Raw genomic sequence first — 22846 nt, 5'->3', positions numbered from 1 at the left:
AGTTTGGAACTTTTTTTTTTTTGCATTTCTTACTTTGCTTTGTTTGCGTTTCCTTTTCATCGTTGACACTTGTGATAGTTTGGAAACTCGTATTTATTGGTTGTTGTATAAGTAACAATTTAATGAGGAACAAGAAGAAACAAAACAAACAAAAAAACAAAATGAGCTAAGAGCTGATTTGCTAAATAACAAGGCAAAAATTTTGTAAGCAAATCATATTTAAAGATTTATATGTATCTAAACTACAGCTGTAATCATCAGTAAGAAAATATGCTTTCTTTGTATTTATTTTGTTATTCTTCCATTTCTTGTTTGTTTCTTGATTGATGCTGGGCTCAGATCAGATCAGCATAGATCGGCTCTACCAATAAGCTTTCGATTGTGATAAAAACGCGGTCGCATACGTTCGGGGGCAGGGGGTTTTAATATGTAATGCATGGCTAATGATGGATAACAATGAAGTTGTGTTGTGTGTGTGTGTGTGTGTGTGTGAGTTTCTATAGCTATTGTTGTTGTTCCAATTTACTTCCAATGATAAGAATGATGACGACGACCATGAGTATTGGATTCAAGGAGTAAATTGGCTTGACAAAAGTACTTTGTTTTACTCCTTCTGAGCTATACACTTGCAAAACTATGTGCACTAAGAACAGAAGAGAGGAGCGCAAAGGCTTTTTGTCCAAAATAGAAGTGTGCGATTTTGCAATAAAAGGGTGTGTCTGTGCCACCCATCATCTTATGGAGAGACCAATTCGGAACGTGTGGAATTTTTCTTTTTTTCAACGTTTGTTTAGTAAGAGCAAAATTGAAGTATACTCAATATATGTGTAGATGTGTCATAAGCCATATACGGTTATATCTATGGATGGATGGATCTAGGTGTGGCTTTCCTTCTTTATTTGGGCCAGTTTGGCCTGTATGTGTTGCAAGCGATTTGGTGACATTTCCGGTTTCTAAAGGGCAAAGGCAAAAACATAACATGAGTTCAGATATTTCCAAAATCAATGTGTGTGCGTGTGTGTGGACTTACATCTCTTCGTATAACAGATACCTTTTGGGCATTCATGGAATTCAAGCTGAGATTTTCATCCATCACTTTATTGTCCATCATTGGGAAATGGGAGTTGCTGACGAGACTACCATCGGGATTTCGATGAGGGGCCAGGTTAGCCTTTGCTCTCAAATGATTCAGTCTATCCATCCAAAAGTCGGGATCAGGTTTAGCGCCGGTGCTATCGCTAATTGCGGGACATTGTTGATTTTGATAGTTGGGCTCTGTGAGATACGAAGACCGAGGAGCTTTATTTAAAAACCATATCAAAGGTTGTTTCATATGCGCCATGTGTGTTTGTGTGCGTTTGCGTGTGTAGTGGAAAGTGTAGTGTTTTCATTTAGTGTTGAATTACAGATAGGAATTGCGTGTCAACATATCATAAACATAAGTACAAACAGAAAGAGTCAGTTGAAGGCAGTTGGTGGGAGTGAGGCATTTGCCATTCTTACCTAAACGATTGTCATTTGATTGCGATGCAAGATTGCATTGCGCTGGATTGACATCGCCTACATTGCCTGTGCTACGCTGGATTTCGGCTAAGCCTTCTTCAATGTATTTTTGGAAGCTTGGACTGGCTCCTTTAAGGAACGCCGACACATCGATGTCTGGATTCTTGGACTAAAAGAAGAAATGTTCATGGTAAATGTCAAACATGCATTTCGCAGCAGCTCACCTTAAACTCATATAATTTCTGCAGTCCTTGTTGCTTTGTCTCTTTATCGGATATGAGCTTGAATATCTGGGACATGGTCTCGTGAGCCTGGTTGGAAATACGCTGTTTGGCCAATAAGTCTTTGGAAGATATCGAACGTTGGGGTGAGGAACTTGGCAGATTCCCTTCCTTTTGCAGGTTCTACAAGTAGTAAGGAGTCTTGTTATTATAATCACAAAACATCGGAAGTGCTTAAAAGTTTCGATACAATACCTTGAGGATTTTAATTAGATACGCATGTAGTTCCGAGTGTGTTGGTATTTGATTTAGATGTTGCAGGATGGCATTGCCCTTTACCTTAGCCATATTGTGTATGATTGTTTTAACGGTTCGCAAGGGCGTGTCTGAGGGCCTCGTTTGCCACCAGGAACTGGGTAAAGCTAACATAAATTCATGTACCTCCAACATAACGGCATCATAGTTAAGCTCATTGCTACGTTCGGGCAATGTTTTGACATTGCGCCATATACATTTCATCAAGAGATCCGTGAACTTGGGAAGGCCAGCCTCTGGACATGTTTCGCGCAGCAAACGAATTAAAGCACTGCAAGAGGAAAGAGTTAACAAAATTGCGTGATCTCACACCGATCCCCACCTACCAGTTCATATTTGTAAAGTTGGACTTATCCAGCACTTTAACACAAATCCCATTGATGACTTTATTGTATTGACCGTCATCGCCCGTGTTTAGTTTCTGATCAGCCAGCAAATGCAGCAGGACTGACATAAGATTTTTGATACAAGCCACACTCAAAGTCTTGCCCAAGGTTTTGGAGAGGAAGAATGAGTACAGAATCGATAGCAAAGGTTGGTAAACAACCAGCGACTCTGAGATAGGAATTTGGGAAAGATTCTGAAAAATAAATATGTTAACATTTTCCTCACGCACACACACGCACCCACACTTTGGACGCTGAGTATACCTTTAGTTGTGCCAGCACATTTTGTATGAAGATCTCCTCATAGTCACGTAAAACTGCTTGCTTTTCGGGAGAATCTATGATCTCGTTGAGTTCATTGATCGCTGCCCTCGCCTTCAGAGTGTCTGTGCTGCTAGTGGCCTTAATAATTTTTATCAAATGTGGATCATGCTTTGGCAGAACATCGGCCAAACTGCAAGATAATGGTAAAATTTTAAGACGTTGTATTACAAGAAAAAAAAACAATTCCAACGCACTTGGTCGAATTATTTCCAAAGGACTGTTGCTGGTAGAGGGCGGCATTAAATTGTTGTTGCTGTTGCTGGGGACTCATATAGGGTGAAACATTATTAGCCATAATGCCGCCACCTCCACTGCCCATTGCCGAAGGCGGGGGAGGTGTGGTATGGGTTTGTTGCATGTAGCGCGAACGCGACAACAACTGATCGAATTTCTCCTGGGGATATTTAATACCATCCTTTGTCGGCAGTACTTTAATGGGTTCAAAGAGCAGCGATATGTCTACGTTTGGCACCACCACTCGTTCAATCTGATCGACTCGAACCCAGTTCTCTTCAATTTCGGCTATTTTATTTGGATCCAAGCCAAATGGCCCCGTTGTCTTTGGTTGCATTTGTATGTGATGTTGTTGCAAATTAACCATTGGCGTTGAGACGGGCTGATCAAATGTCCTAAAGACACAAAATACACGAAACAAAAAAGTCCTAGAGAGATTAAAATCGCGCGTAAAAAAGAGTATGCCACAACAACAACAACGATAACCACAAACGCAATACAACGATATGCAAGAAATATACCAACAATTATGCTTGGACTATATATAAACATTATACATTTCGGCAATACATATATGAATCAGGACATCACGACGCTTATGTTACTAGCACTACGCAAATGAATGAATTTCTGAACGAACAAAACCACACCATGCCAAACGCTTCATATATTTGCTTATATTTTACGTACTCTAGGACATCGTCGTAGCTCTGAAAAATCCAAATTTGCTCAAAATATGGTAGCACAAAGGCATAGAAAAGCAAGCACCTGTTTGATTATTACAAACTGTTTATGGAGTGTTTGTAATTTTTGGACTACAAATAAAAGTTTCCTTTTTGTTTTTCAAAATAATTGATCACAGACAGGGGATTCTCCTCCAACAGGAATAACCAGAAAACAAAGGCCATTCAAGGTAAGATTTAGTTCATAATCGTCAAAGCGAGAAAAAAATTTAAATTAAAAAAAAAATCGGCAGAGCCCAGCTGGGATTCGAACCTGGTCACACGGAGCAACAGCGAGAGCCGTTGCCGTTGTCTAGCGTTCGAAGCCATCAATATAACTTCCAACAGATGCACTAAATCATGTATCACCATGGGAGTAGTGTAATTGTTGCAGACAAAAAATCTGCCATTCCACGAACACATGCTTTGGGAAAAATACAGCCAACAGACAGGGCTGTCGAGCGTGGTTAATGGGGTCTTTGTATCACAGAGGCGTTTTCGCAAAAAAAAAATACCATACAAATGCAACATACGGCCTTTGAAGCCATCACACCTAATATGGTTGAAAACTCTTCTAACCGAAGACGGTGTGTTTTGCGATCTCTGGGTTTCCCTTTCCATTTGAGAAAAAAATTTTCGATCATTGATCTCGTCTCGAAAGAGAAACAAACAAAAATTGTGAAATTTAATGATATTCACCCCAACAGGCAAAGAAAATTTGAAATGAGAAATAATGTCTATTAGGACTTCAAATATCTCATGGTGGCTCATTGTAAAAAACTCCAATTAAAATTACAGGTAGACAGACAGTTCATTTCATTTCATTTCATTTATTAACCAAATATGTAATATAAAGCCAATAAGGCCTCTCTGATACTTTAAAAAGAAAGTTAGCATGCTCGCCTTTCGTGCCGAACGCCTGAACATAACAACAGCCTATTCAGCGATGATAACTAACAAAGCAGTACCCTACTGCCACTATATATCTGCTTTGTTTAGTATGATGCAGTACAAAAAATTCTGCATCAGTATTACATTTGTCTCCATGTCATGATGTTATTCACAAATGGATGTGGTCCACAATATGTCTATTGTGAATGGCAGAGTATAGTTTCAACCAACTATTTATAAACCTAAGTGGATAAATCTAACGGTGTTGCCACCTCGTGTCAGATAAAAAAACTTCTTGTGTTCTCTGTTTGTCCTCCACGGCTTGCCTATCCAGCGCTAGAATAAAACAAGACCTATGCTGGATGCTTCAGAGAAACTTGCATATTTGAGGTAAAAGGGAGCACATCTGGATTAGGAAGTACCCAAGTTTGTTTCCCGCTTCTTTCAGTTGCCATCATACTCTGGTCTTGGAAGCAGTGGAACGTCGAGAGCATTGTTACCAGTATTTTTCGATACCTTGTCCCCAAATTTCGAATATTTGAACCCAAAATTAAGTAAATTTCCCAAAAAAAAAAAAAAAAAATGGCCAAACTGTTTTGATTGGAATTTGTTCCAATCAAACCATAGGATGAGGTATACTATTGGGTTGCCCAAAAAGTAATTGCGGATTTTTTAAAAGAAAGTAAATGCATTTTTAATAAAACTTAAAATGAACTTTAGTCAAATATACTTTTTTTACACTTTTTTCTAAAGCAAGCTAAAAGTAACAGCTGATAACTGACAGAAGAAAGAATGCAATTACAGAGTCACAAGCTGTAAAAAAATTTGTCAACGCCGACTATTAGAAAAAATACTTTTTGGGCAACCCAATAATTTCGTCATTCTGTTTGTAACCCCTCGAAATATTCGTCTTAGACCCCATGAAGAATGTATATTCTTGATCGTCATGACATTTTAAGTTGATTTAGCCATTCCGTCCGTCCGTCCGAAAATGGACCATATTTTGATATAGCTGCTATAAAAACCGATCTTGGATCATGACTTCTTGAGCCACTATCGGGCGCAATTTTTATCCGATTTAGCTGAAACTTTGCATGAGGAGTTTTGTTATGATTTCCAACAACTGTGCTAGGTATGGTTGAAATCGGTCCATAACGTTATACAGCTGTCATATAAACCGATCTGAGGTCTGGACTTCTTGAGCCTCTAGAGGGCGCGATTTCTATCCTATTTGGCTGAAATTTTGCGTGACGTTTTTCTTCATGATTTCCAACAACTGTGTCAAATATGGTTCAAATCTGTCCATTACCTGATATAGTTGCCATATAAACCGATCTGGGGTCTTGAATTCTTGAGCCAATAGAGGGCGTCATTCTTATTCGATTTGGCTGAAATTTTGCATGAAGTGTTTTGTTATGGCTTCCAACAACTGTGCCAAGTATGGGTGAAATCGGCCCATAACCTTATATAGCTGTCATATGAACCGATCTGGGGTCCTAAAATGCTTGAGCCTTTAGAGTGCGCAAATGCTATCCGATTTCGCTGAAATTTTGCATGACATGTTTCGTTATGACTTTCAACAACTGTGCTAAGTATGGTGTAAATCGGTTCATAAACTGATATAGCTGCCATAAAAACCGATCAGGGATCTAGACTTCTTGAGCCTCTAAAGGGCGCAATTATTATCAGTGGTCATAAACTATACAGAAAATATTTTTTTGCAGCAGCATAGAGAAATCAATATATTGGGTTGCCCAAAAAGTAATTGCGGATTTTTCATATAGTCGGCGTTGACAAATTTTTTCACAGCTTGTGACTCTGTAATTGCATTCTTTCTTCTGTAAGATATCAGCTGTTACTTTTAGCTTGCTTTAGAAAAAAAGTGTAAAAAAAGTATATTTGATTAAAGTTCATTCTAAGCTTTATTAAAAATGCATTTACTTTCTTTTAAAAAATCCGCAATTACTTTTTGGGCAACCCAATAATTGCTGTAAATAAAATTTCACCAAAATCGAACAAGGGAGGGGGGTCAGGCGTTAATGGACTAAATAGTTTAACATATCGAATGGACGGTATTTATGGAATTTGATAAGGATATCTGATTAGATTTTGACTTCACTAGGTGTACTATCGGTATAAGGTATGTGTATGCAAATTTTGCACTTGCTAACCTCTGCGCCACGGTGGCCTCCTATATGTATTTGGAAGCTATATCCATATTCGAATAGATTTATATATAAATCTTGGGCCGAATTACCTCATACGAGGGCTGCTATGAATATTTCTGGCCCAGGCAACACTAAATGTTATCTGACATTTCCATTGGAGAGTGTGATGTTGTGACATGCCCAAATCTATGAAATGCATGACTCACAGTTGATAAATTTCAAACAATTTTACTCGTAAGAGTAGAGTACAAATCTAATATAAAAATTTGGGGCCAAGTGCCAGAGGGCCCGTTAAAATTCTAAAACAACACAAAACTGGCATATAGACTTTATGGCACATTATAAGATTGAATTGAAAGGTTTCGGGCATTTATGGGGATGGTGCGGCACCACTTACATATGACCCCTAATTTTGTACATTCGACTCGTACTCTACTCGCAAATACACTTCGTTAAAGTCCCATGTTATACCGACCGGTCTCTATGACCGTTTTTTGGGGAGGGGCGTACCCCCTACGTATTTGACACCAAATTCTAAATGCGATTATTGTTTTTGGGTTTTTATTAAGGTACAAACAACAAAAATTCGGATAAATCTCTGATATACGGCGAAACATGGGGACCCTTCTTCTTCTTTTTAGGCCATGTGAAAAGGGCCCTAAAAAAGAGATGAGAACAGTTAACCCTTTGTGGTTTTGTTCTTCTGGCCTAATACATAGAGTTTTCCACCCCCAGATTACGACCCTAAAATTGTTATCGTATACCTACCATAGAAATGTCCCCAAAATTCAGTGTGGGAACGTACAAAAGTAGTCGGTTAACCCGACTAAGCTATTCTTACTTGTTTTATTTCTTTTTATATCAAATAATAATTGTGGTGCGACAATTGGTAGCTGTGCCTCATTTGAGTCGAACGAATGCGATCTTTGGTTGGAGAGGTGGTACTTTGGTTGGAATGGTATAATGGTACATAGCTTAATGCATTCGAGGTAGATTCGTATTTGTGTGGTCAACATAGGGGGGTTATAGGCGCGTAGGGGTTATAGTTTAGAGCCTTAGTCATGCATTTTGTAGACCATCTCTATTTTGAGCGCTACGATCATTCTTGCACTGAGGCAGCGGCAGCAACATTATCTTAGTATATATCTGGCAAATGTATGTAGGTAGAGAGGTGGTTAATAAATGTTTGCGGTATATGCGGTCCAGCAATGGGTTGGAAACAAACGAAGCAAAGCGTAACAAGAAAAAAACGAAACCAAGTTACTACAAACTATGAATACAATGGAGAGTAGTACAGATATAGAGGAAGAAGGACGGACAAAAACAAGTAGCACAAACTGAAAACAATAATGAAATTTACGCTTGTCGTATGAGCGATGTCGCGCGCACATCTTTTTCTTCCAACGAGCAATTATTAGCATCATTCGCTTCATAATCAGAACTAAAGCAAAAAAATGGTAAAAAGTTTGAGTAAACATAGTTGGCCAAGTAAATGCGAGCAGATAAGGTATTATTTACAAATTACAACGCGACAAAGAGTTGTTCTTTATGAGTGAAAGGAGTTTGCATGATAAGTGTCGAGGACATACCTCTGATTGTGCTCCTCTGGTGGCGGCAACTCGTCACAGCCATTCGGAGAAGGATCCTCAATTTCAATACTGTCCTGTTGTACAACTGGGCTCGATTTAGCACTGACGTTGGCTTCGGGAGCTTTTCGTTGAGGCTTTTTGGCCCGCTTGATGCGCTCGTCCAACATGGACAGATCCTTGTCGTTCATTTGCCCAATAAGTTTGTAGACCTTCTCCCCAGCTTGGAAGTAGGCTTGTACCACACAATTCAAGGCGGCATTGCGCACACTGTTGTCTCGATCCGATATGTGCCTTGCTATTTCTTTAAGGGCCGCTTGCTGCGACGGTTGGCACACCGTTAAGGTGTAGTTTTCAATCAAATATCCCAACTCATCCAGGCATTCTGTGCGTTGGCGAGCGTTCTTGGACTTCAGACCATCCATAACGTAGACAAACACTTTAGCATAGGGGTAGACCAAAATTATTTGTCTCAGCAAAGAGCGCACTCCGTTTCGGACAGCATCCTTGGGATCGCCAAGCTGTAAGAGGGAGAAATTTAGAAATGGGGCTGTGGGAAATATGCAAATGCGGTCTCATCTGTCATAATTACCTTCAACAATAGATGTGGTACGAATGAACTACCTTCATTCTCTGCCAAAACATATTCATGCTCGACTAATGTCTCAAACACTTGCTGCAAATACTCCAGGCCCTTAATGAGGACAGAAGGGTTGGTATCATAGAAGCGCAGCGAAAGCCATTTCAGAATCAAGTCTAAATTGCAAATAAGGGCTTTCGGGTTTTGGGGCAAATCCTCCATCAACGATTCAATAACCTTCAAATGGTATCTAAATAAGGGATACAATTAAACTCTCTCTCGCTCTCTTCAAACACTCTACTGTCGAATGCACCCACCTAAAGTCATCGTGAAACATATTGGCCATTAACCCCTTGTTGACATTAGCCGTTGTCATCTGTTCGCGCAACAAATCGATGAATTCCTCTCTAGGTGTAGTGAATGTCCACTTCAGAACTCTCATTTTTTGCTCATCAATTAGTCGTTGATTTTTGGTGTTGTTTACAGCGAGTAGTGGAGAAGTGTCGACGTCTTCCTCCTTCTTGCGCGATGAGGATGTATTGGCGCCCTTGGCAGCAGCTGAAGTTTTATTAGCTGCCGCCTTTTGTGATCCGGCAGCAGCGCTTCCCCCAGCTCCACCTCCACCACCGCGGACGGTTTTCTTGGTCTCCTCAATAATGGGTGCCTGTTGTTTACCTTTTGGCAAGGGTTTAATCGGTAAATTCGGTCTGGCCTTATCCAATGCGGCTTGTATGTCTTTCTTGGACGCCGGTTTCTGTTTGTCCAATGCCTTAACCATTACCTCAAATCCCAAGTGGATCATAACACCCAAAACAGCTTCGTTTGCATTTTTGCGAACATCTGCATTGCGATCGCAAATGTGGGCGTACAAATGCGGGATCATTGATGTCAACTCGTCCTTGGATATGCTTTTGGGCGGCATCTGTGGTAGTCTCTCTGCCAGCCAAGCCCACAGATCGGACTTCAAGACGGGAGACCCGGATTTCAGGGCATCAGCAATCATTTCATTTTCAAAGAACTCCTTGTAACCACCCTTTTCGCCAAAGCAGTTAATGCAATTCAAAGCAGCTGCTCGAACAAAACTTTTGCTGTCTCCCAAAGCATGCAAGAAACCGGGGAATAGAACCCTCACGTGATTCTTACACCCAGATCCCATGGCGTTGGCTAACTGTTCGCAAATAGCCAGTGCCGTCTGTGCGATCTTAGCATTTGAGTCTAACAAGCGTAATGCCAAAGCTGGCGCCAAGTCTCCGATTGTTGGCTTAATCAGACGTGCTTCACTTATAATCGTCTGCAGTCTGTTGAGACCTTCATTTCGAGTCTTCCAGTCTTTATCGGACATCTCTTTCAGCAAAGCCTCAGTTATTTGCGTAGAAATGTCAACTCTTGGAAGTAAATCCGCCAAATTCATTTGTTCCTGTTCCTCCTCTTCATCGGCTGCTCCGTCCGTATCGCCGCCTACATCGGCGGAAGCTGCCGAAGCACCGCCAGCCTTCTTGACCCCTCTGATGGGTTTGGGGGGTTTTTCGCCCACGTTTTTGTCAAACTCTACTTGTATTTGTGATCGAAGCGCAGGTTTTTCGCTATCGAAAAACATCATCAAGGCATTGCCCATGTACATGGACATGGTGCCCACTAAACCAATGGCTGCGGTCCTAACTGTTGGGTTGGTACTTTGCACTGCTTTCCGCACATCTTCTATCAAGAGTTTTGGTTGAATTTGGAAGCCAAACTCTAAAATTGCCTTATTGACCCAGTTTATTGCTTCTGACTGAACTTTGGGAGATTTTTGCTCGAAGGCGAAGGAAAGCACTTTGCCCACAACGTATTCAAGCTTGGTGGCTTCCGCAAAGGCCGTGAGAACGTCAGCAGCAGTCGGACCATTCTTGACGTCTGCCAATTTTTCGGTTATTTCATTTACCACAACATCGATTGTGGTGGCGGTGATGGGACATGTCTCTGCTATCGTTCTTATTATGTCCAATTTGAATTTCAAAACCTGAAAGTTCATTTCCTTCAAGCCAGGTTTACGGCCGCTAATAGTCCTCACCAAAACCTGTGACAATCCAGGTGTTTTTGGATCGAAATCGCCAATTTGCTGCAGCAGACTTTCTACTGCAGCCAATCGATTCTTCCAATTAGAGTCCACTAGTCCCGAAAGTATGTTGGGTGGTAAAAGCTCTTCGGCCTTTCCCTGAACTTCTTCGGGTGCCATTTCGCGCTCTGTGGCCAACACTTTTGCAGTGCTGGCACTCTTTGATAAGGGAGCGCCTCCACCACCGCCACCACCACCCGCGATTGCGCCAGTCTTTTTCGCCACGACCTTTTTGGCGCCAGCAGTTGCGGGTCGACTAACTGGCTTGGGCTCATTTGAACCTCCCTTTGGGGCTGTTGCCGAAGCTGCTCTACTGGAAGGGGCCGATGTGGGAGCCGTGGAGGGTCTTTCTTTCTTTGCGCCGGCAACTTTAATTTTGATTTCTGCTTTATCTTGGCATTCCTTAATTTTGGCCATTTTCAATGCATCAACATCCACCAGGAAAGGTCCCACTTGTTTCTCACCCATCAATTTCAATAGAGTCCCAATGGCTTCTGCTGAGCAATCGCGAACTGTGGGATCCGATTCATTCAAAGTTTTTATTAACGTAGCAACTAAGACCTTCAATAGCTTTTTGTTTATCGCTGCAGGTTGCGTGCGAGAAAAGGCTCTGGCTAGGAAAGATGCTGTTTCCGATTTCACACTGGGGTTTTTATTGCCCAACGATTCTACGATGTGCTCCTGCATGGCTTCCAGATTTGTTGACGGATATATAGCGTCCATAGCTTCGCGTAAGGCCAAAACGACATTTGATTTCTTTTCCTTAAATTTCTCCAGCAGCGACGGAATACAGGCCTGCTCACAAACCATACATCATGAAGCAATCTGTGCACTAAGAGAGAAAAGCAATAAACTTACCATTGCATATGGGGAGAAGCGCTTGCCCAGACCCTTGGCCAGCATGGCCAGACACTTGACGGCCATTGCTACCAGTACCACATTCGAATCCTTGGTGATAACCTTCTTTAAGGCCGTAACTACGGACCCATAATCGCCGCTCTCCAATTTGGGATTATCTGTGAGTAGTTTCTCTAAAGCTTCTAGGGATTCTTTTCGCAGTGTCCATTTTTTCTCCTCCAACTTGTCATAGAAGTCTTTGGGCATTTTTGAAAGGATATCAACAGGATCGATCAGATCCATGGGATCGATTTCTTCACCTCCAGCATCGCCGTCATCATCTGCATTGATTGGGAGGAGCAAGCGGTTAAGGAGATAAGTCTCAATAAAACATCATGAAAACTTACCATTGCCATTATCCTCATTTTCAGCAGCAGCCGCGGATATTTGCTGTTGCTTTTCCTGCTGTGACTTTAGATAGCGTGTAGGCTCAGCCTTTTCGCCTTTGAGCTTATCGAACTCATCTTCTAATTCCTTGATAGTGACTTGAGGAAGAGTTGATATTTGTTGTTTCATTGCCGCACCAATCCATCTGAAAAAAAAGCCAAATTAGGCGGAATGAATCTTTTTTCGATATGAGTTACAACAAACCTGTAAATTTCAATGGCCAACTGTTTTCCTTCATCTCGAACACTCTTGTCGCGATCGCTCATTAGGGGAGCCAGTTTCTTTATGAGCGGCTTTACGCTCACCACCTTACTGCCGAATTCTTTCAAGGCTAATGTTGTGGCCGCAACACAAGCTGCTATGATTTTGGGATTCTTGTGCTCCATTCCCTTAATGAGTTCCTCTAGAACTGCCTCGTGCTTTTCAATCTCAATGTACATAAGTGTGACCTGCACTGAAAGATCTTTCGTTTTTGTTTTGGGAGCGGCTATACACTTCTGGACTATGCCAGACATAACATCTCCAACCGTTTTACCAGCATGTCCGCAATTTTCTACAAAAATTAGGGCAGCCTCAAGACCTTTCTCCTGGGCCATGGCATTCGAGTCGACAACCATTTTCTTAATTAGACCCAGGAACTTCATCCATTCTGGGGACTTTTCATCGTCGATTTCACGAAATATCTTTGCTGCCTCCTCATAGCCATCCACACGAGCCTTCCATAGTTTGTGAACGCAACGCTCATCAACCGGAAGCTTTTTGTACTCTGTGTCCTCTGCCATGTCGTTGTCCGAGTTCTGCTGGTCCGATGGCCAAAACCAAAACTTATGTGCCGCACAAATTCACTTTTCGCAACGTTTTCTCTAAAATGAAACAAAATTTGCCATTTCAATGCCTGGGAATTCTAAAATGATGTTCAAATCGTTTGCCACCGGTATGGAAATGTGGCTCATGTGTGGCCGTGCATTACGTCAAAATTAAAATTAAAAAATCATAAAAACCAAGACCAAATTCGAAACGCACTCAAGCATAAACCAAATTGACGAATCGCACCAAAAGTCACAGCCCAACCGAATGCTTCATTAAATTCCGGAAAACGTTATATCCCCCTATTCAGTCAAGTTGCAAGTAATCAATAATGGTCTTCAAACTCGCCTTCTATGTGGAGTGTGTGTCTTTTATTTAGCTTTGTCATCGTCACAGTCATCATCATCATCATCATCATCATCATCATCACCACCACCATTAACAACAAAATCAGCACCATTTATCTACTGAGAATTTGGTTTATTTTTAAACTTGGCATGATTCTGCGTCTTCTTCAACCAACTTAAAAATAGTCCTTGCTGTTCCACACAATTTCTTCATTTTTTCTTCTTCTATAATATCATCTCGACTTGTATGAAATTGCAGTAGTGTGCGAAAAGAAAAAGATGGTTAGGTCAATGTTGTTGCAATTTCTTTTCTCACTTTTATTGATTTCCCAAACATTTTCCGATAATCACAAGTTGTGAGAAAGAGCTGCAATAATTTGTTGGTGCTTTATAAGCACATGCGGTTTTTAAATGATTTTATTTTTATAGCCTAAACTCAAACCCACATTTAATAAATTCCAAATTAGTTGCAAAACCAATTAAATAAACATAAGTGCACTACAGCACTCCTTGTCCTGCATATGGCACGTATGAAAGTTGCCGCAAAAGTCAAACATTGATGTTCAATCTCATGACAGCCGATTCTGCGGAGGTCTGTGCGGTATAGACGTTTGACGTTAGTACAACTACATGAAATTTATGTGGGTAGCAACCGGGAACTGACGAGATCTACCTTAATAGTGAGCCGTTAGCATGTCCGCCTATGACGCTGAAAGCATGGGTTCAAATCCCGGCGTGAACATCAGAAAAATTTTCGCCGGTAGTTGTCCCCTAACGCTGGCTATATTTGTCCTTCCATGTTAAAACTTCTCTATCCACCCATATTTTTTTCAAAATCCAAAAATTGCCACAATTCTTCTGTTACTGTGAAATTGGTAAAGATACTCCACATTTTTTATTGAAAAATGTGATCGCTAAGGGTGCAGAAACTCGCCCATCGGTGCACAGCGGGATAGAATCGAAAAAAAAAAAAAGTAAGAGAGTGCTAAGTTCGGCCGGGCCGAATCTTTTATACCCTCTACCATGGATATAGCATTTGTCGAGTTCTTTGCGCGGTATCTCAAAGAATAATGAATAAGAACTGTTATGCTATTGGAGCTATATCAAGTTATAGTCCGATTCGGACCATAAATATATTAAATGTTGAACATTGTAGAAGTCATTGTGTAATATTTTAGTCCATTTGGATAAGAATTGCGCCTTGTAGGGGCTCAAGAAACAAACTCGGGAGATCGGAACCGATACTTAGCACAGTTGTTGAAAGTGATACTAAAACACCACTCGCAAAATTTCAGTCAAATCGGGCGAGAATTGCGCCCTCTAGACACTCAAGAAGTCAAGAACCAAGATCGGTTTATATGGCAGCTACATCAAAACATGGACCGATTTGGTCCATTTACAATCCCAACCAACCTATACTAATACAAAGAATTTGTTCAAAATTTCAAGCGCCTAGCTTTACTCAGACGGACAGACGGACGGGCAGAGGGACGGACGGACATTGCTAGAACGACTTAAAATGTCATGACGATCAAGAATATATATATTTTATGGGGTCTTAAACGCATATTTCGAGGTGTTACAAAATGAATGACGAAAATAGTATACCCCCATCCTATGGTGGAGTGTATAACTAGTAAAAAAATATGCCATTTGAGAACTGATAGAGATAACTCTTTGACATTTTAAATGGTTGAAGCTAAAGTGTTACCGAGATTATGTGCAAAATTGGCATTTCAAACCAGACAAAAGTCGGGCGGTGCTGACTTTAAAATACCTACCCTATAAATACAAAATGGGAGCTATATCTAGTTCTGACCTATGTTAATGGACCTTGGCCCCGACCTATGAAATTTCGAGCACATATGTTCAAACTGTAATAACTATGGATGACAAATGACAAAATTCTTGCAAATTACCCAAAATTTGCCAAACATATATATGGGAGCTACATCTAAATCTGAACCGATTTTGACCAAACTTCTTAGATGCGCTTGCAGTGGCTCTAGAAATCGGGCGATATACATATATGGACCGGTTTCTATGAAATTCACAAATAATTTCGAGAGAATCGATTAACAAATGGAAACTTTATTGCAATATTTCTCAAAATCGAACGAACATATATATTCGAGCTATATCTTAATTTGAACCGATTTCGAGCAAACTTCTTAGATATTGTAGTAGTTTTCGAGGAAAGCGCTGTATAAAATGTTGGCGAGATTGGACAATAAATCCACTTGCAGTGGCTCTAGAAGTGAAAATCGGGCGATATACATATATGGCAGCTATATCTAAATCTGCAGCGATTTCTATGAAATCACAAATAATTTCGAGAGTCATTAGAAAATTCTTCCTGCTAAATTTCAAGAGAATCAGTTAACAAATGAGCACTTTATTGCAATATTTCTCAAAATCGAATAATCAAGCTATATCTTAATCTGAACCGATTTCGTCCAAACTCCACAGACATTGTGGAACCCGTCGAGGAAAGCGATGTACAAAATTTTGAGAAGACTGGTCATGAGCTGACAGTGGCTTTGGTAGTGAAAATCGAGCGATATATATATGAGAGCTATTCCTAAATCTGAACCGATTTCTATGAAACTAAACAATAATATCGACAGTCGAAAGAATTTTATTGCATTATTACTGCAAATCGGACAAACATATATATAGAAGCCATATCCAAATCTGAACCAATTTTTTTCATTTTCAATAGGGTTCGTCTCTACGCCAAAAAAAAAACAGTATGTAACAAATATGAAGACAATCGGATGAAAAATGCTAACTGTAGTTTGTACACAAATTAACATGGACAGACGGACATAGCTGTATCGAATCTGAGAGTGATTCTGAGTCGATTGGTATATTTTATTAATGGGTTTATCTCTTTTCCTTCTGTTACAAACAAATGCACTAAGTTATCAAATATTTATCTATATTTGTAGTCCGATTTCCAAAAATTCTTTTTTTGCTGGATAGTGCTAAAAAAGAAAAAGACTGGCGATTAATGAAGACATTTAAGTCTAATATATCATTTTGATGCATGATTTTTAATTGGTGACAAAATTTACAAATACTTTGCTGCAGAATTCGTCAATATCCGACAAATCAGTTAAAAAATTATACAGTTTGGAAATCAAATATGAGAAAGTGTCTGAACTTTTTCTTCTCCTATTGTAAAGAGGACATATTGAAGATGCGTTTTAAATAAATTTTCTATAAGATATGTCCATTTAAACGGGTGCAATATATAGGCAGTTTTTTATTAAAAAATTGTAAAAACGTATCCATGCAAACAAATTTTTGCAACAAACAACATTTGTAGCGTTCCTAACAAATTCACTAAAAAATGCCGATTTTTTTTTAATTTTTAATTTGCTCATTTATTAGTCAAGTCGTTAGACTATATATGACTAAAACACTACAAAATTAACAATTCATTAAAGCTTTCATAAAAATTAATCAGGAATTAAATACTACACAAAAATAGTCCAAAATGGCTATTTTGGGTAATTTTTGTGAAACATTTCGGGCAAAATTAATTTTGGATTTCTTAAGGATAGGTTTATATATAATATTCAATAAGAATTATTAAAATATCTCCAGTCGTTATCTTTTCTTAAAATTTTTTTGGATTTGATTGTTTGTATTGTAATTTGGCATTATATCCCACTGTCCGACGTTGACACTTGGTCTTAAAGTCAGAGCTAAATTTTAGTGATTTTTTTAAAAACAATCTCAAAAATTTTATCTTTTGAAAAATTAAATTGCAATTCTGTCTTTAAAGAAACTTTACCAAATTGTTGTTTTTTAAAAAATATTTTATTGATATTTGTCTTTAGACGACAATGTTGTCTTTGCAAAGATTTTATAGAAACTGCTTGAAATGTTTCTTTCCGAAAAATTAATTTCAAAGGGTCCCAGGCCTGAGCAACATTTTGGCCGGTATTCACAAATATTTGAAATAGATTTATATGACATTTTTCCTTTAACTGTCGAATAAACTTATTTGAAGGCTTCATTAAGTTTTGTCAATAAGGCAGAAAAATTTCATTGAAAATTTGTTTTTAGAAATATATGTTTTCCTTATGAAAAATATGTGTGTCCTTATGAAAAATAATTTTGAGACGACCTAAACCCGCGCCAAATTAAGAATAATGAATATTAACAAAATGAAATGTTGTCATTAAAGAAAATTTTATTAAAAATTTGAGTTTGGAATAAATTTAATTTAATTTTTTTCTTTAGGGATTCGAGCCCGATAGCCCACGCATGACCATTTTGGCATTTAGTCTCTTTACGTTTTGACGACAATTTTTTACTTTGAAGGTGACATAATTATTGAGGTCATCTGGTCGATATTGGCAAACGGGGTACGTTTTTTGCTGAATATTGTGTATAGTCGGGTTTTTACCATCTCGGTAAAAAGGCCAGAAGTTATTTGCCAGAACTATATTAGCTCTTTATAATAATAGAATAAGTTCCGGAAAAAATTCTAAATGGCAATATGAATTAATTTTTAGAATTTTTTTGCCTACCATTTTGAAAGTTAGCCCTCATTCAAAATTCCATTGAAATTTTGTCCTTTGAGAAATTTGCAAAAAAATTTTATTAAAATTTGCGTTTAAGGAAAATATGAGTTTAATTTTGTCTTTGGAGAAGATTTCTTAAAATGTTGACTTTGGTGATGATTTCATTAATATTTTGTGCTTAAAGAAATTTTTATTGCAATTTTGCCTGTGTATATTAAATATGGAAAAGTTTGTGGTTTTTTTTAGCCTAATTCGATCAGCCCTCATTATTTGAAAAAGTCGAATATGATGTCTATGCAGCAACTAAAGAATTAAGACACAATTATTGTACAACAACAACAAATTTCTATTGACAAAGCTAAGCAACTTCCTTTTAGTAATAAAAGTTTCATCTTCAATTGATTGTGTACAATGAAGTCGAAGATGCTTCTTTAAAGAGAATAAGTAAGGAATTTCTTTTTATTTATGAGTCTTATCGTTTTAACAGTTCGCTCCGGTAGCCTAGTTGTTTGCATACTCAGATTACGAGTGCGGGGGGCGTGGGTTCAATTTACATAGGAATCTGTCTGTGGTATCATAATGGATTAAAATTGCCTAAGTGAGTCTTTTTTAATAATAGACAGCTCCTCTAACCTAACCTATATATTTATTGGCAATACATATCTATGGCTTAAAGAAAATGGGCCTAACTCAATTATGTCTAATAAATGGCTTCTTATGGTTTTTCCCTTCTCCTGTCAAGTAACAAAAAATCGAGTTAGGTCCTTTTTATATTAAGCCATCGATTTATGTAGATCTTATTATGGCAGAGCGATAAACACTCAATACCGTCATCAGGGATTTGTTCGATGGTATCGTCGAATTGTATCCGTTACAAGATTACCTTTATTATGATTGCTGAATACTTCGCTTTGCTTCTATTCATGTCTTGCTATTTCATTATTTTTTCAAGTAAACAAACTTTTCTTCCTTACTAATCGCTTCATTACAAAACGTTTGATGTTGGGTGCATGGTGATCGTGTCATGGTAGGGATTTTGGCACTCCTACCATAATATGGGCCATTGTGTAGCGTTATTGTCAGGAGACGGTGTCAGCCGACTGGAGTACGTCGTTGCAATTTGTTATGTCTACAATTTGCCACTGTCTACTTCCGTGCTGTCGCAATGGTAGCGGTTGGCCTTAGCTGAAAAGTCATCAGCAGCTTGATAATTTGGGCAACAGTTTTCTTTGCAACGAGACAGCTTTTAGTATTAGTGTGGTTGGATTTTTTTTTCCAAAATTTACAGAGGTATACATTGAGCTGCACTTTTTACTCGCTGTATACCTAAATCAAGGAACAATGCTAATTTATTCAGCCATCTAAGGAAGAATGGCGTTGCAAAGCTATTGAAATACATATTACAACGTATTGCAACGGACCTGCCCTTTTCAACGGCCATGTGCTGTCGATATAGAAATATGTGTATGAAGGTATTTGTAAAGCAACAATGGAAATAAATCTTCGGCAGCTGCAAATTGCATTCCAATTGGAAAGAACCTCAAACGCGGGCCAATACTCATGAAACTCAATCATGAAAATTCCGATCGGCGTACCGACGGTGTCTAAGGAGATAGATAAGATGAAAAATTGCAAAATTTTGTTGGACCTAGTTAGGCATTTTCCCAAATTCTGCAAAAAAAATGCTTTACAAAACTGTGTGTTTACCATGTAACAAAACAATGCAGACCATTTGCTCTTTTCGCACGCTCTCTTAATCCTTAATGCAAACCCAAGAAAAAAAAACATTTAATTAGTCATGTTGAGTAATAACAACTACGCTCTGCGACTCTCATGGGGTTCAACACAAACACAAGTATCAAAATTTAACGGAAAAGGAGGAAAGCATTGTTTTGTTTGTTTGTGCATCCACACCACTAGAAAGCTGGCTATGACAAATGTTAGTAGGCCATCGCAAATATACATCATTACTAAAAAAAATATATTAAAATAGTACCTTAATGTAGAGGTATTTGAGTGAATACTGGCTGATCAGGTCAACCACAACATATTAATAATGCAAAAAGGGCTGTGGAAAAACAAAATGACGTCGACTTACCGTTTGTTTTTACACTAATTTTTTGCTTCTTGATTTGTAGTTGTGAAAAATTATGATGTAGTGCTTACACCCACACGACACTTTTTCTCTAATAGTCGCTACTTTGTTTCGAGAGTAGAGCTTAATCTGTCAGAGATAAATTGTTTTTCAGCAAAATAAGAAAATCACTTTAAACATTCCTGCCGCTAGTTTGCTTTTATTTTAAATTATTCTCAACTTACCCGTTTCTTTTCTTTTTTTTGCTTGCACCAATTTTTTTTGCTTGCTACTTGATTTGGTAGTTGTGAAAAATTATGACACACACACCTTTTCTCTAGTATCGGTTCTTTAACGCTTAATCTGCCAGCGATGTTTTTAGCTTTTTAACGCAATAAGAAAGTCCATTTAACGATTTACAACAATTAACAAATTACACATGCATGCGAGCATGCAAGCCGATTTTAAATTTATTAAAATAATCGATGTAAGTTCGCCACTTCGCCTAGTACAAAAGATATCTGGAAATCATCACCAGACGCGATACATTCTAAAAAAGGACGGAGGTATGATTATACGAAGGTAACTATGGTTTTCTCTGTTTTTTGCTTGTTTAGAATTTGAATGGATGGAGGAATGGCCGCTCACACGAAAGTAAGTGGAATGAAGGAATGACCGTTCTAAACAGAGAACGGAGCCGAACTGGCGCCAGCCGACGGCGGCGTGGGTGAAGACTTGCCTCCGCCGGCAGACATTTTGTCAACCATGTTTACACCAGAGCCCAAATCCACTTGATTTGAGATAATCTCCTAAACCCGTTAATACTACGATTCAAGTGTTTCGTATTTGTCAGCAGGGATATTTTTAACAACGTTTTTATTGCGATTAGCGTTTTTATTTTTATTGTGTTCAGCAACTAAATTAGTGAAGCCACTTTTTTATATTGGACCACAATATTTTATAATTTCGATTAGAAATTGTTAGTTGTAGAAAAAAATTATGCCCAAAACTACCGATAATAACCGGTATTCAATACAAACGCAGTGGTGCATTTGAATTTCGAATTTTCTTGAATAGTGACCAGCTTGTAGTTAGCGACGTCGCTAACTTTCGATAACACAAAATTTCTAAAATTACAGGGTGATACAAAATATTAAAAAGTTGATCATTTCCGTACTTCTTGATTTTTCATTACCTTTTGTCACACTGTGATTTTAGAATTTTTTGTATTATCGAAAGTTGTAGACGTCGCTAACTTCACGCTGGTCACGATTCCAGCATGGTGGATTAAGAAAGGTGGTCTCACGCGAACAACTGAAAACAGCCGGCCAGTTTGATGGTATTAAAATGTCTTTTCTATGTTACATCAGCGATGTCCAGGCCCGTAAGGGCCTGTGGATCGCACTAGTTATTTTCGACAATCGAAATGCCCCATGGAACCACTTGCTCGATTATTGAACACACTCTGGTACACAACCTGTATTAAGAGTCGGCAATATTATATTTTCCAGATTGGTAAATAATTCTGAATTTGAACTATCGAAGGCGTAGAACACATCGTACTACTCAAGCAGGCACCTTTGATGTCGGTTTGAAAATCATTTCAAAAGGCTTTTGATCCGTAACCAGTTCCAACTCAATACCAGCCAAGTAATATAGAAACGTTCCACCGCCCAACCAAGGTCTGACATTATTTTTCCGTCTGTAAGTACCGCCGCTTCGTCTCACAAACAATATTACTTGGGGCGTACCGTCGATGAACTAAAGAGCTACAGGACTCGCATCCGCTGTAAGTCTGTCACTTGGGATTGAAATACGAAAAGGTCAGAATTTTTCCTTTAATTTCTGAAATGCTTCGTGGTGGCGTTGATTCCAGTCGAATTTCACATCCCTTTTCTTCAACTGCCGAAGCGATTCTATTGTTGTAAATGTTGTTATCTCGCGGCTACCGATGTCCAATTCCAACTGGTGTTATTCATTTTTAAGATCTAGCCTGGAAAATATCTCGCTCCTTGGAGTCTGGTCATTAACATATCAAAAGCTGAATGTGGGTAATTTTCCGAAAGTATGGGCTGATTAGCACCTCTCATGTCCTGTAAATACATTTAACACCGGAGATATTCAAGGTCGATCCCACAACCGGTTCAATGATTTCCATGCTTACAGCGTCATCCAATTCTAGGTAGCAGTTGCTGAACAGGTTTCACGGATTCTTCTATTGGCAATGTTACCTTTAATCTTGGGAAATGGTTCGACCTCTTCAATACTATTTGAACACAACCAATTTGATTGCCTTTACTTGCCCTAGAAGTGATTGTCTCCAGGAACTGATTTTCAGGTTCACTTCGGATATTCCACATCGTAATTTCCAATCCTGTTTATCAAGAACCCGAGTCAATTAGCATTGAAATTTTGTGTTCTCCATTGGAGAATCAATCAATCATTTCACCTATAAGTACTGACTTCATTCGCAGCGAAAATGCCTGTTAATTGCGAAATCCGACGTACTCTATTCTTTGCAAGAACACAAACAAAAGTTAAACAACAACACACAACAACGACAATATCGTTGAAACAGAGTTGATTGGTGCCCATTTCGTGAGCATTTATTTACATTGGCAATTAATTGATGTGAAATTTGTATTGGCCTAGCGACATGTCGCTGGTATTTAACTCAAAGAACTCATTACCACCTTTACGGAATATGTTCGCATTTTCTTCGTTACCATTTCTTTCTTAAATGCATTTTGATAGAGAACTAGGCTTAAATA

The 22846-nt window shown here is 38.8% G+C and overlaps 1 protein-coding gene across 6 annotated transcripts; it reads right to left on the bottom strand.

The window, feature by feature from the left end:
• Positions 1–401: 401 nt before the first annotated feature.
• LOC106081608 (protein mini spindles) lies at positions 402–20616 on the bottom strand. 6 transcript variants are annotated; one of them, XM_013243687.2, is made up of 17 exons: positions 20321–20616; positions 20100–20225; positions 12514–13172; positions 12270–12454; positions 11884–12203; positions 9248–11820; positions 8943–9180; positions 8354–8871; positions 8125–8205; positions 2944–3378; positions 2690–2879; positions 2366–2619; positions 1980–2310; positions 1728–1907; positions 1504–1672; positions 1031–1299; positions 402–953 (listed from the first exon to the last, which is right to left on the bottom strand). In XM_013243687.2, the coding sequence occupies exons 3-17, from the start codon at positions 13089–13091 to the stop codon at positions 876–878; spliced, it is 6399 nt and encodes a 2132-aa protein (XP_013099141.2). In that variant the 5' UTR covers positions 13092–13172; positions 20100–20225; positions 20321–20616; the 3' UTR covers positions 402–875. The 6 variants fall into 6 exon arrangements, with proteins under 6 accessions (XP_013099141.2, XP_013099144.2, XP_013099146.2 ...); XM_013243690.2 differs by lacking the exon at positions 20100–20225; XM_013243692.2 differs by lacking the exon at positions 20100–20225 and having other exon boundaries at positions 1031–1275.
• Between the last annotated feature and the right edge of the window lie 2230 nt (positions 20617–22846).

The sequence above is a fragment of the Stomoxys calcitrans genome, chromosome 2, assembly GCF_963082655.1.
Source record: "Stomoxys calcitrans chromosome 2, idStoCalc2.1, whole genome shotgun sequence".
NCBI lineage: Eukaryota > Metazoa > Arthropoda > Insecta > Diptera > Muscidae > Stomoxys > Stomoxys calcitrans.
The sequence above is the reverse complement of the archived record's forward strand: the minus strand, read 5'-3'. Positions and strand labels throughout refer to the sequence as shown.

Coding starts and splice junctions, on each gene's coding strand:
- LOC106081608 (XM_013243687.2), bottom strand. CDS start 13,091: ATGGCAGAGGACACAGAGTACAAAAAGCTTCCGGTTGATGAGCGTTGC. Junction 9,181..9,247: donor ATGTTTCACGATGACTTTAG/GTGGGTGCATTC, acceptor TCCCTTATTTAG/ATACCATTTGAAGGTTATTG. Junction 1,673..1,727: donor AGAAATTATATGAGTTTAAG/GTGAGCTGCTGC, acceptor TTCTTCTTTTAG/TCCAAGAATCCAGACATCGA.